The sequence below is a fragment of the Homalodisca vitripennis genome, chromosome X (assembly GCF_021130785.1).
Source record: "Homalodisca vitripennis isolate AUS2020 chromosome X, UT_GWSS_2.1, whole genome shotgun sequence".
NCBI lineage: Eukaryota > Metazoa > Arthropoda > Insecta > Hemiptera > Cicadellidae > Homalodisca > Homalodisca vitripennis.
The window spans coordinates 137,899,727-137,914,326 of NC_060215.1; the positions used below are offsets into that span (position 1 = coordinate 137,899,727).

The following is a 14,600-nucleotide window of genomic DNA, read 5'->3' on the forward strand; positions in this document are numbered from 1 at the left end:
TCAGTTTGCTGTTCCCATATACAAGTGATATACAGGATTTGAAATGGTTACTGTTTTTCAACCAGAAACGATTCTCAATTCATTTTTACCCAATAGTTAGACCTTATTGGAGTACAATACCGATGGAACACAAACCACTTTGTACATAATACCAGTATGAGCAGCTAAATCAACTGTCTTAATACTGTATTTTTTGGTGAAAACATCAAGATACAAATAATAAAAGAATATAGACTCTTGAATGCATTCAGTTTAGTCTCCTTTTATTACAAGAAAATGCATTGTGATTGACAAGGTGAATGGTATACCATACAGAATGTAAACATATGCATGACTGATATGGATGAAATGGTAAATCAATGAAAGAATGCTAATGTATATAACCAAAAGTTTAATTCGGTTCGTATATTGGTAATTTAAATATTGGAATATATACGAACTGCAAACAAACTCCTTAAATATCATACAGTATAAAAGAAAAACTGAATTCAATGATTACAAGTTTACTTAACTTTAAGTGGTAACATTTAATATGTTTATCCAAATATAGTAAATAAGCCATTAGCAGGGTTGACCTTGTGCTTTGGTGCTTACGTAAACGTCAACCCCAACAACACAACACAAGGCCATTACAGAGTGTTTAATTTTTATTGGTCCAAAATTCACATGGATTAAAAAAAGTAGACACAAATGACAAAAATATGATCACCAACAAATAAACAGTACCTGGAGTGTTTTGTAAACTATTCTTAAATGTTTTATTTAAAATAATGAATACGTTATATTTGAAGTGTTGGAAATTTGAATGCCATTTGAAAAAAAGTTTTAATAAACAATCAACAAGGTACTAACGGTATACAATACAAATCTTTACTGTATGAAACAAATAATGGCATTGACAGTATTAATTAAATATGTGAATAAAATGATCCAGTAAAAAAGTACTTTATACAAATGTGAAGACAGGATAAAGATTGGAAATTTATTTTCTGTCCATTCCTGTCCTAAGCGTTTTAGTTGGGACTAGATCTGGATTTTTTACATTTTGAAACTGGAAAATTATCTTAACCTCCTCAACTACTTTTCTGTGGACAACAATAAGTACAAGCCTGCAAAAATATGATGAAAGCATCTCTAAGAATACAGTAACCATTTTACTGACACAGAGCACAAAATAATACAAATTATTTTATTGCTTTTATATAGTTAGATTTGTACAACACTGTGTTGAACAGTAAAACATTACTCTTCGTTACAAACTGTTCTAATGCAACAATATAACAAACATTAGGAGCTACATATCAAAATAATCTTGTAAAGTACGTTCAAGCAAGATTATTCCGATCGAACGGTCTGGTACAAGAATTAAAAATGTGCAAGGTATCTACCAATAAGGGCATTAACATTTTATTTCTTGACTTTCTTGGCACTAATCCAAGACTAATACTGATTAAATAATGGCAGCAAGAACTTAAACAACTGATATTTTTATGATACCTGAATTGATTACAGAATGATAGCTATAAACAGAGAGAAATAGTAATATGTCAGTTTGTTCACCCTAGTTTAAGCAGCTCAGAATAATACTGTAACTTTGATCATGGATCAAGTCTGTTGGAACCTGTGTGGAATTGCTAACCTACCGCCAGGCATCTCCTCCGGATGGGAGATCACCTTCCAGATTTGGTGAGCACTGATGAATTAAATAAACTAGGATGGACCACATTTAGTGAACTAAAAAAATGGAGGAAATCCTGTTAAAACCTGGAAAGCCTTGGAGAAGTCTGAAGAGTACAAAAATCCTACAGAGACAAACATCTTAATCCATTAGAAGGAACCAAAATGAAACCATTAATCTGCTGGTAGAGGTCCATTTGCAAAAGCAACCATAGTTGGGGAGAGAAATGTTAGTGCTTCACTCATTGTCAATTAACGATGTATCTTTAATGTAATGAAGTAAAAACGCGACATTTAAATAATGCATATTGTGTACGTTTTATGATTAAAGCATTGGTGTTGGTTTCTATGTGTCTAAATAACAACAATTTGTTTTATACAAGAATTCTAGGATAAAAATTACCCTAATGAGAACAGAACAATAAACTATTTAATGGCAAATTGTGAGTGAAATTAAAAAAAAATATTATAGATTATTTCTTGCTCAATTTGTGTTAAGATAAATAAATGTGCAAGCAGGACCTGGCCGTTGGTGGTGATTTGTGAATCACCATGAAGTCGTTCTTCCCCAGATTGTGTCGGAGAGGGCTCCTTAGTCCTAACTTCACCAAAAACTAAGAATTCTTTACATTTTTTACTTATGTTTTATATGATCTCCAAAGGGTTAACTATAAAAAATGTTACATTTAATTGATATACTGCGTGTCTTAAAAGTCCCACCACCCATTAATTAACTTTCTTATGAATAGAGATGGAGTGTTTTACTTTGGGGGATGTTTATATGACCAACTGAGGAGTTTTTGATGTATGAAAATTGTTGACCCCACAACCAAAATGGGGTATTTTGGGGGTAGTCAAACATTTTCATACATCAAAAACTCCTCAGTTGGTCATATTAACATCCTCCAAAGTAAATCAGTCTATCTCTATTCATACGAAAGTTAATAGAAGGAGGGGACTTGACACCCGGTATAAGACATAACACATATACTAAAAGAACTTGTTTATAGTGATGATATATAGATACAGTTAATTAGAAGTGTTAAGAGATACAAATCAGTGGCCGGTTGTTTATTCAAACCAGCAGAAGAATGCAGTCAGAGAGCCTGTCAGGGAGAAAGTAGACAACAACATTCGAGCTGCAGTCACGGTTTAAGATTGGGATTAAATATTAGCTGAGCAGGATACAGCTGAAGTCCCATACTTTGGACCTTTTCCTTGGAAAAGAATCAACGTTATAAATTTGCTGAGCCTGTCAGGAAAAAGTGGGAAGAATCAACAGGTGGTATATTTGAGCTGCAGTCACAGATTAAGATTGGGATTAAATATTAGCTGAGCAGGATACAGCTGAAGTCCCATACTTTGGACCTTTTTCTTGGAAAAGAATCAACGTTATAAATTTGCTGAGCCTGTCAGGAAAAAGTGGGAAGAATCAACAGGTGGTATATTTGAGCTGTAGTCACAGATTAAGATTGGGATTAAATATTAGCTGAGCAGGATACAGCTGGAAATCCATAAAGTAATCCTTTCCAGCACAAGGAACTCAACAGTATACAACTTAAATACAGTTTAAATAGAACACAATATCACATGTTTTGATTATTATGTACAACAATTGATTCTTTCAATAATAAACCGACTGTTCATAGATACTATCATATCCCAATGTATTCGTCTGAATAATACTCAAGAACTCTAATTTCAAATCCTTATCTGCCAAATACTGTTATCTAGTACACACCTTGCAGCAAAAGCCATGACAACTTTCAGTATTAAAATAATATTTGCCTGCATATGTTATAAACTACGTACAGTACAAAACTTTTACAAGATCAGCAGAGAGCAAACCAGAGTCTTACAATATAATAAGTATCAATAACTCACTGGGAAATATCATATAACAACAATATATTTCAACACAATAACATTCATTTGAATTAAGCATATAATAAAATACAAAATATCGATATATTACAGTATGTTCTTTAATTGAAATAAATACTGTATCTAACAAAGAAATCTCACAGTAACGTGTAAATACAATACCTTCTCTTGAAATATAATTACATATCAGCATGAAGAGCCAGTTATAATACCATAAACGATATCCAATACACAGTAGATAATGAGAACACACACATTCACACGTACATTCACACCTGACGTACAAATTTACATGGTGTAAAACTCTGTACACCACAGCCAAACAATCGACACGAGCTACGATAAATGCCGATGCACGATATACTTGAAGCGAGGTGAGTTCCCTGGATGTCAGATTTGAGCGTGGGACCCAATCATCTCTGTACAACTACCAACTCTACATACCGATAGTGAAATAACTCAAAAATCAATACACAAAAATAGTCTCGAGTTACTACATAAAATCGAAATACATTTACATAGCCACTGTGGTGTTTCGATTGCTACTTTGTACCATATTCTATAAATATTGTCAAACAACATGTACAATATCAACAAGAGCACTATGATTAAGCAAAACATGTGTTAAGTAATAAATTCTCTTGGATGTTACGCAACGGAAGAATCTTTGGTGAAGGGTTCGAGTTTTCTCAATTGAGAACTGCTGCGATCCATAGATTGGTAACTGGAACACAAAATACACACTCAATTTAAAAATTGCGTTGTTCTTCATATAATACATCTAATAAAAACAAACCTTATTGTTACTGACCTGAGAAATAGAAATTTACACCCAGTTTAGGTTATAGAAAACTAATATTATCTTTACAATGGTAAGTTATCTGATATTTTTATGATGAGAACTGACAATATTGGTGTATAACAATATTGGTTATTTTCAGTACAAACTATCTTTTGGAAGGACTGACATCAGTTTTCAGATATAATTACAAAATATATTACAAAGTAAAATCTGACGTTATTTCAAATGAGCTTGTGTTCAGAATTAACCACTGAATAGGGTTATGTAGATAATTCATTTACAGAGGGAAATCCACATATGTACTTGTGTGTAAAATGGGAATTGTGTTTAGAATTAACCACTGAATAGGGTTATGTAGATAATTCATTTACAGAGGGAAATCCACATACTTGTGTGTAAAATGGGAATTGTGTTTAGAATTAACCACTGAATAGGGTTATGTAGATAATTCATTTACAGAGGGAAATCCACATACTTGTGTGTAAAAATGGGAATTGTGTTTAGAATTAAACACTGAATAGGGTTATGTAGATAATTCATTTACAGAGGGAAATCCACATACTTGTGTGTAAAATGGGAATTGTGTTTAGAATTAACCACTGAATAGGGTTATGTAGATAATTCATTTACAGAGGGAAATCCACATACTTGTGTGTAAAATGGGAATTGTGTTTAGAATTAACCACTGAATAGGGTTATGTAGATAATTCATTTACAGAGGGAAATCCACATACTTGTGTGTAAAATGGGAATTGTGTTTAGAATATAACACTGAAATAGGGTTATGTAGATAATTTTGTTACAAAAAGATATCCACACACTTATGTGTAAAAATGGATATTGTGTTTAGAATATAACACTGAAAATAGTATGTAGATAATTTTGTTACAAAAAGATATCCACACACTTATATGTGTAAAAATGGATATTGTGTTTAGAATTGAACATTGAATAGGTAAGCATATTTTAGGTATATATTATGTCAGTGTTCATGGTTAAAACATTCAGATATTATGCATTCCAACGGCTCTTCTTTTAAACTTTGCGTGTGTATGGATACTTCTGGTTCGAATGAATTATACTTCCGACGCCAAGGTTGAGTTTACCTTGTTGTCCCGATCATGAAAATTTGTCAAAATGTGTATTCTTTTTCTTTTCTTATGTGTATACTTATGGCCATTGTAATTTACTCTAGTCTAAGGTATTTCTGGGGGGATAGTTGAGTTTGCCTTGTTTTCCCGATCAAGAATATATAAATACATACACAAGTCTGAGAAACCTAATTGGGAGTTGATAATTCAGTCAGTCAATGTCAAAACCTCCATCTCTCCCCTCCCCCTCTTGCTAGTTATATTATCATAAAATACAGCAATATATGCATAACCTTTCATAATAACAATGTTTATTGTTTCAGAAGAATATAGAATTAACTACCACTACTAATCAAGAATTCACTGAAGAGCTCCAGTTTCGACAAAGACACTAATCACAAACTACAATTCTTTAAACCTGTACTAAAATACTTTATATGATGCATAACAGTTCTCTATGTTCAAGTTAATAAAGAAAATTCTATTCTATTCTATTGTGACAGGTCAAATTACGACATTTGAATATTCGCGGGGAATTGGCAGACTGTGACGTCAGTGAATCGGCAGACTGTGACGTCAGTGAATCGGCAGACTGTGACGTCAGTGAATCACATGTTGTCGGAATTGAGATTTATTTAATTAATAACGGAGAAATATATTAAACTTTATAAGGGAATAAATTTAATTAATTAAAATGAGTTATACATAAACAAAATTCGTGTTTTACAAAAGTACTAAATAAAATTACGCAGAAAAGCCAATTGTGGGATAAAATGACGTCAGAAAGCACATGTTGCTAAAAATTTAAATAAAAAAGCTTTAGAAAAATAATAAAAGAAAATAGAAAGACTTAAATTGATCAATTATAGTGAACGTGATAAATTTCGACAATTATAAGAAAAGAATCAAATTATATTCAATCGTGAAGACGCTGATTTGAACGGGAGAGGGATCAACATTGTGTGAACCGGTATGCGTAGTTTTATACGGAGAATCCTTCTTCTCTGTCTGGACTTGAAGCAGTAAGGACGTCTACTCGTATAGATGAAATTTGAAACTGTACAATAGTGCATTGAAGTTGTAATTAGGGATGGGATGTTGTGTTAGTGAACAAAAATCAAAGCAAAGTGAGTAGAATTAGACAGTATAATATAAAATAAATTGACGTCAAAGTCATTTGCTTTGTCTTTCATTGAGTATCACATCTACAAAGAAATGTGGTAAGTAAGATAATAAGCTTTAAATTAAAGAATATTACTTTTAAAACTTATTTGATTCAAAGTGATTGATAAGAACAGTGAATATTTTGTGAACTTTATTATGATATAAACAATCATATTGATCAGAACTTTCAATAGAGTAATATTAAGTTTGAACCATTATTCAACCTACTTAAAAAACCTGATATAATATAGACCCAGTGCTAGTGATATATATAACGTGTAGCCTACTTTCATTAATACAAACTACACTTTCAACAACACCACAGACATTGAAGTTTGATCGTTATTTAAATATCAACTTGGAATAACATGAGTTAGCCAACACGAAGCAAGTCGCATAACCAATGAGGGGCAGCACACTTTGAATACCGATTGTGAGAAAATTGGGACAACAAACGGGGGCCTGGAACGTAGCAAAATCGCACAGCCAACTTGGGACCTGGAACGTAGCAGAATGGCACAGAAACGTGGGGACCGTAGCACTATTCTATAGAAGTCTGTTCATCATATACTCTTGGTTTAGTTAAGAGTTTTTAAATCATTAAATATTTTACAATACTGGGGAGTTTAATTTAATCTTTGCATATGATAACTTTGTTGTGAATAATTCCCAACAAGTCATATGGAAAAGAAGGCTTATTACAATACAGAGATAATATAACATTTTGTTATATTGACCCACAAAGGCAGTACTGGAAACTTAGAACTATCATGGAAACGAATCTTTTTTGTATAACATGAAAATGTACCCAGAGGTTCTTAAAGGTACTTGGGAACAATTCTGAGAGAGGTTTGTACACAGAGATACAACCTAATCTTTTTCATGTGAAAATATTGGGAACGTTTACGTTCAAGGAACAAGGTCTGAACTAACCAAGTCCAAACAAACTACAAATGCAGACAAAGAATCTAGGAAATAAGTTAGATGGATGTGTGTGTGGATACATTTAAAGCAGACAATATCATTTTATTGGCCAGTTGACTTTTTATATTAACTGTAAACCCATTGCTGGGCTAGTAGAATCACCAATGATTACAATATTTTCATGATGGCCTTCAAAACTTAAGTTTTGAACATATAATCTACATTGAGGACCCTAGCTAGTAAGAAGCACTCCATACCTAATTCCTGCTTACTAAATAAAAACTTATTTCTTCTTCTTTCCAAATTGTTTATCTGTACAGATTATCTGACCCTGTCCTGATTTGACTGTTAGATTTAGTCAAATTCTTCTGGAATTTTACTCAAAATTGTCCCTAATTTTCCTAAAGTTGAAATTTTGAATTAAGGCGCTGCTACAAAAGTGACAAGCAGCTTACTAACTGGGTCTGGAATAAATTCAACACATGCCACAAAACACATTCTTCTGCCAAGCATCAAGAATCTCTCTCCATGAGGAATGCAGATTACCTCGTGTTTTTGGTAACTGTATAATGATGACCACTACCAATCCATCAACTGGAAGCTTCACAACCTTTGAAGGAACAGAAGTTGATGACAAAGACCCTGCCTGTCATAATTGAGGAGTGGGCCTTTTGATTATTATCTAAGTTTTTTGTTGCCTTAGGACAAAAACTGAGGAAACCTCTCTCACTACACTTAATTCTAAAAGGATTTCTTTGCAGTTTCTGGAGTGAAAGAATGTTCAGAATGCTAATGTTACGGCTGCCTCTTGCCGAGATTCCATGTTACACCCACCATGTTCCTTTGGAGGAGGGGGATTTTTGTCAGCCTCTATCAGTCAAAGCAGGCAGAGGATGGTACTATCTCACATGTAAGCCTGGAAAATCCTTACATGAGGGAGAAACACTAAGAGAGCCCCACCCATCCCACAATCAACTTCCACAGTATCCACCTTTTCTCCACAAACTTGACATTTGTGATTATTTCCTAGATATCCACGGTGTGACATATTTAAATAACACATCGGTTTTTTCTGAACTCAGTATACTTTTATCTATCCAATTTTCTAATCTTCTGATCCGTTAGGTACACATTCAACGACTTGTTTTGAAATGTATCCACATTACTCCTAATGGGAGCCAGAGTATCTGCTATAAATGTAGTCTTCATATATCTCAGTGTTTTCTTGAAACATTGTTGATAAAAATATGATTTATGATTAAAGATACTCAATACTCTCAAAAGATGTTTCTTATTAACATCTAAAGTGCATAAAACATTTGTTTTATAAACTTTTTTATGTTTTTCCTTTTAACTATAAATTAAAATGTATTCCAAAATATAGGTACACATGGATAATGACTGAATATGACTTAAATGTAATAAGGTATAACATACGAGGGTCGTCCATAAAGTAACCGCCGTTTGGGCGTGGCACAACAAGTAGTGGGGGTAGTGCCGCCATTCTCACATCGGTGTGCGCAGCCGTTCAGTACGCTTCTAGCTGTGCAAGGGAGAGCATCGTGCGATCACGCGTTCTTTTATTACAACGTAAAAACATGAGCACTATGATAGAAAATCCCGCCAAGTGTGAAGTGCGTGGTGTAATAAGATTTCTGTGGTCGAAAAGTTACACAGCAGCTGAAATTCATCGTGAATTGATTGCGGTGTATGGCCCAAACATTATGAGCGAAGGTGTAGTCCGTCAATGGGTTCGTTTTAAAAAAAATGGAAGAACGAACGTTCACGATGAAGACCGGAGTGGTAGGCCATCCATCTCTCGTCAGTGATGACTTGGTGAACAAAGTGGATGAGAAAATTCACGAGAACCGTCGCTTCACAATCACGGAACTATTCAGATCATTTTCCTGAAATTTCTCGAAGTCTTGTGCATGAGATAGTGACAGAAAAACTAGGCTATCACAAATTTTGTGCTCGTTGGATTCCAAAAGTGCTCACTGATGATCACAAAATGAAAAGAATGACTTCTGCCATAGACTTTCTTACTCGGTATGACGTTGAAGGAGAAACATTTTTGAACAGGATCGTTACAGGAGATGAGACTTGGGTAGCCTATGTGAATGACGAAACAAAACAACAGTCAATGCAATGGGGTCATACCGCTTCGCCAAGCAAGACAAAGAAAGCTCGCCAATCTTTTTCAGCGAGAAAATTGATGGCTACAGTTTTTTGGGATGCTAAGGGCATCTTGCTCGTTGAATTTATGGAGCATGGTACGACTATTACAGCTGCAGCTTACTGTGAAACCTTAAAATGGCTACGACGAGTGATTCAAAACAAGCGTCTTGGTTTTCTGACATCTGGTGTTGTGTTTGTCCATGACAATCCCGCCCTCATACAGCTCAAAGAACAACAGAACTTTTGGAAAAGTTCAAATGGGACGTTTGACCACCTCCCTACAGCCCGGACTTGGCTCCCAGTGATTTCCATCGTTTCCTGTACATGAAGTGGTGGTTTGCATCTCAGAGGTTTGCGAGTGATGAAGAGCTTCAAAACGCTGTGACAGGTTGGCTACGTTCTCAGGCAGCAGATTTTTTTAAAGACGGAATTTCAAAAACTGTTAAAAGATATGATAAGTGCTTAAATTTGTATGGTGAATATGTAGAAAAATAGAGAAAAGCTGTAGTTTTAACATTTATATAATAAACTTGTTGTATCTCAACTGGTTTATTTTTTATTTCAAAACGGAGGTTACTTTGTGGACGACCCTCGTATACATTGACCTATATTTTATGTGCATTATTGAACGGTATGTCTCGGAATCGCGTACGTGTCAGACACTCACCTGCTTTCCCCCGAGTCAGTGAGGTGGTGACTGCGACTGCCTGCACAGCTGTTCATGATCTCGTCTGATCTGATTGACGAGTCACTGGCAACACAACATGCACCACCACAAATTAGCATTAGTCTGCCACACAACACTACACCAACTACAGCTATTAATAAAGCTTGTTACGGTTGTTAATATTTGTTCCAATTTATTAAACAACTTACAGCCTTCAGTAGCGATCAAAAACTACCTGTGTTATTGAGAAACTTCCAGGAACCGTTTTATACAGTGTTTCAAGAAAGTAAAAAAAGTTAAAATGTAACTCTTGATTGTCAGAGCCTAGTGGATGATGATTACGGATAATTGAAAACTATGGGTGATCATGTTAACCCTCACATTGTTAATTTTTTTTGGAATACTATTAACAGTTATTTTTACAGGTGTTAAGCAAAAATGCCAGGCCATTTTTTGTATTTTTTCATAATTTTGATGTTTTTTGGCCAATTTTTATAATTTTTGTTTTGTACAAAAATGTACCGTAAACCGGGGTTACTTGAGCCCTGGGGGGTTACTTGGTCCCAAACCGAAAAAAGTATTTGAGCTCGCTTGGGGTCTATAATTTTGATCGGACGATTGTGGTTCGCTGATTTTCCAACAGGTAGCAGCACTAACAACTACAAAACGCCGCTCCAGCGCTGTCTTGTTCAAAACTCCCTTGTTCTAGGTTGAGGTTATGTTGCTTTTTTGTCATAACACGTGTTTTTGTGCTCCTAGAACTTCTGTTTCCCACAGCCTAGATAACTTCCCTCTGGGTAACAGGTAAGATTTAATTTCGGATCTATTACAGTTCTGATGCTAATGATATTAGTTTTAAGTCAGTATACAATCGTTATATATGTGCTTAGTTTTGGGTCGGAATAAATAGTGTGCTGATAACCGGATTATGGGGTTACTTGAACCCAGCCCAAATGTGGGTCCAAGTAGCCCCATACTATATTACTAAACAAATGTAATAATTAGATATGCCGAAAATAAGTTATAATTCAGCCACTATTTATTTACATTTATTTGCAGGATTGGACAGCACAATGCCCCGAAATTACAAACGGCTCCCTGGAAGCAGGAAGAAAGTATGCAGATTTTTACTTCTGAAAAATTAGAAGAGTGCCTTAATGCCATAAGAATCTGGGGAAATGACCCAGCGAAACGCAGAAGCCTTCTATGGCATAAGTAGATCTACTATTAAAAGGAGACTAAAAAATACTGGTATCGATGTAGTGAAGAGACCTGGACATCCGACCGTTTTTTACTAATCAAGAAGAGATAGCTTTTTCCACTCATTTGATGAAAGTATGTGACTTCGGGTTTCCTGTAGATGAGCTGGATTTCCGATTCTTAATAAAGTCCTATCTTGATAAGCAAGGGAAACAAATCAAATGTTTCCAAAGCAATATGCCTGGGACGTGATTGGGTTAAATTATTTTTGAAAAGGCAAACTGATTTATCTGTAAGATTTGCCAACAACATAAAAAGGTCACGAGCAGCAATAGATGAAAAAATTATCACTGAGTATATAGATAACCTTGAGTATGGTGACAAAAGATGTCCCACCAGAAAATATCTATAATTACGACGAAACCGCAATGTCAGATGACCCAGGAAGAAGCAAAATTATCTGTCGTCGTGGTTGTAAATATCCCGAGAGAGTGCTCAATTCCTCAAAATCTAATGTGTCGGTAATGTTTTGTGGCAATGCTGCTGTTCATCCATCCCTCCATATATAATTTATAGAGCGGAGCACCTGTGGACAACGTGGACAGAGAATGGGCCACCAGGTGCGAGATATAATCGAAGCAAACATGGTTGGATTGACCTAGCTACCTTTGAGGAGTGGTTCATTGCCCACCTATTACCCGTATTAAAAAAACAAGAGGGCCAAAAAATACTGATCGGAGACAATTTTGTCCTCTCATCTAAGTGTTAAAGTGTTACAACTATGTGGTGAAAACAATATAAGTTTTATTTGCCTACCACCAAATTCGTCTCACTTAACCCAGCCCCTAGACGTGGCCTACTTTAGGCCGTTGAAAGCTAAGTGGAGGGAGGTTTTAGTGAGATGGAAACAGTCGGAAGCTGGAAAAGTAGCAGGATGCTTGCCAAAAGATCAGTTTCCCCATGTTACTAAGAACTGTCCTAGAGGATCTGAATGCTAAGACAGAAAGTAACATCAAGGCGGGATTTTAAAAAAGGCTGGAATTTTTCCTTCAAATAAAGAAGAAATCCTGGCACGTTTGCCTCAAAGAGACAGATCTCTAAACCTTACGTTAGTAGGAGATGTTTTTTCCTTGCACATCTTGAAAAGAGGCGGCAAAGAATTTGTGAAGCCTCAAGGAAGGAAAAAAAAAATAAATGTTGCACCTGGCAAAAGCGTCAATGCATTTGATCTTGAGCCACCAACTTCTACGGATGTGGAACAGGCATCAACTTCTCGTAAGGCCACAGTAAGAAATTCCATGGCAAAGAAAAAAGAGCCTCCAGCGAAAAAAAGTAAAAAGCCAAATCCATCTGATTCTACCAGTGAGGATGAAGACGCCTTTAGCATCCAAGACTCAGGAGAAAGTGATTTAGTTTTATCAGAGACCTCCGAGGATGAAATGTTCGAACCATTGCCAGATCCCCAGCCTCAACTATTATCATCAGTTTCCGGCGGCTCTTCTCTCGATCCCGGTAAAAATCATCGAAGCTAAAAAGAACATACAAAATTCCATAAAACCAGGAAATTTCGTGTTAGTATCGTGGAACGATACAGTTTATCCAGGAATGGTTTCGACCATCGACCAGACTGGTGCCTTTGTTGACTGCATGGAGCCTACAAAGAAGAACTGGAAATGGCCGGCAGTAAAAGACATTTTACATTACAAGTGGTGTGACATCAAGGACATTATTAGCCCACACCAGGCCATTTAAGAGAGGGTTGTTTACACACTTCCTAAAAATATTGTTTAATACAGTTAATATTCATGATTTTGGGTTTTATTTGGCCAGCTTTCAAGTTTATTTTTTAATAAGGTAGTCAGTAAAAAATGTGTGCCTTAATTTCACTTTCTCTAATGAAAAATTAAATAAATTTTTATATTCAAACTGTTACTTTTATATTTTTTTCAAGATCCTGGGTCCTACTTGATCCCATAACCTTTGTATAATGGACTTTTGCATTAAAACAAGAAATGGGTTCAAGTAACCCCAGCGGGGGTTACTTGAACCCGATTTTCAAAAAAACTAAAAAAAATACTTATCATGATAATTAAAATATAAAACTTATAAAAAGTAGAAGGTAAGTATCTCTAGTATAGTGTAGAAAACGGTTATCAGCACATATAAACATTTGAAAGTCCTCTATAACTGTAGTAACTTAGAAAAAGTCAATATTTTGGGGTCAAGTAACCCCGGTTTTACGGTATGTATTAAACTGTATATACTCAAAAAGTTCTTAAAATATTAAAACATTAAATCCGACCTTGTTTTATTTGGAAAATATCAGGTTAGACACTCAAAGAAGAACTCAAAACGAACTCACACTCAATGACATCACACTAAAAGAAAGCTTTATTTTCAACATGTCTAGTAATTTTTGTCAAATGATCACCTAAAATTGAAATATTACAGTGTTTTTTAATGACCAGCCATTTTGATTGTCAACTTTCATCACTGCTACTGATTAATCAGATGTATTTGTACATTATATAGCATTTTTAACAGAAAGAATTTTTAATGCAAACTGATATAAAATACGTGTAAAAATATAAAGGTTTTAATTTTAAATATACTTTTACAAAACGGGCAGTAAACCGGACATTGGCGATTTATTGCATGTTTATAAAATGTTCAGTTACCCAGGCATTGCCACTGATAGGTTAAAACACATACAAATGTGGCAAAAGCAAGTTTCAGACTAACATATGTTGACTGAAGATTGATTTTCACACTGAGACCACATATTGTAAGAATTGAATTGTGTAAGCAATGTTTGACCCAGTGTTAATTGGAAAAACTAACATGATACTTCAACAAGTCAGGGGGCATTCAGACAACCAAAATGACACAAACTTATTTATGTCCCTATATAAAGTATACTTATATATTTATTTTTTATTTACATTCTGTTGTACATTATCATAGAGATAAGAACAATGGTATAATTTATAATGTATAATTTATATACATTATA

The 14,600-nt window shown here is 34.8% G+C and overlaps 1 protein-coding gene across 6 annotated transcripts in view; it reads right to left on the bottom strand.

Annotated features, from left to right (window-relative positions):
• Positions 1 to 242: 242 nt before the first annotated feature.
• The window catches only part of LOC124369898 (unconventional myosin-XVIIIa), a 145,279-nt gene continuing 130,921 nt past the window's right edge, over positions 243 to 14,600 (bottom strand). For 4 of the 6 annotated variants that reach the window (XM_046828057.1, XM_046828055.1, XM_046828058.1 and 1 more), the window contains 2 exons: positions 10,388 to 10,471; positions 377 to 4,285 (listed from right to left, as the gene is read on the bottom strand). In XM_046828057.1, the coding sequence (XP_046684013.1) occupies positions 4,210 to 4,285; positions 10,388 to 10,471 (160 nt within the window). In that variant the 3' untranslated portion in view covers positions 377 to 4,209. Of the gene's footprint in view, positions 4,286 to 10,387; positions 10,472 to 14,600 lie in introns of all 6 variants that reach the window. The other 2 variants (XM_046828053.1, XM_046828054.1) reach the window with 2 other exon arrangements.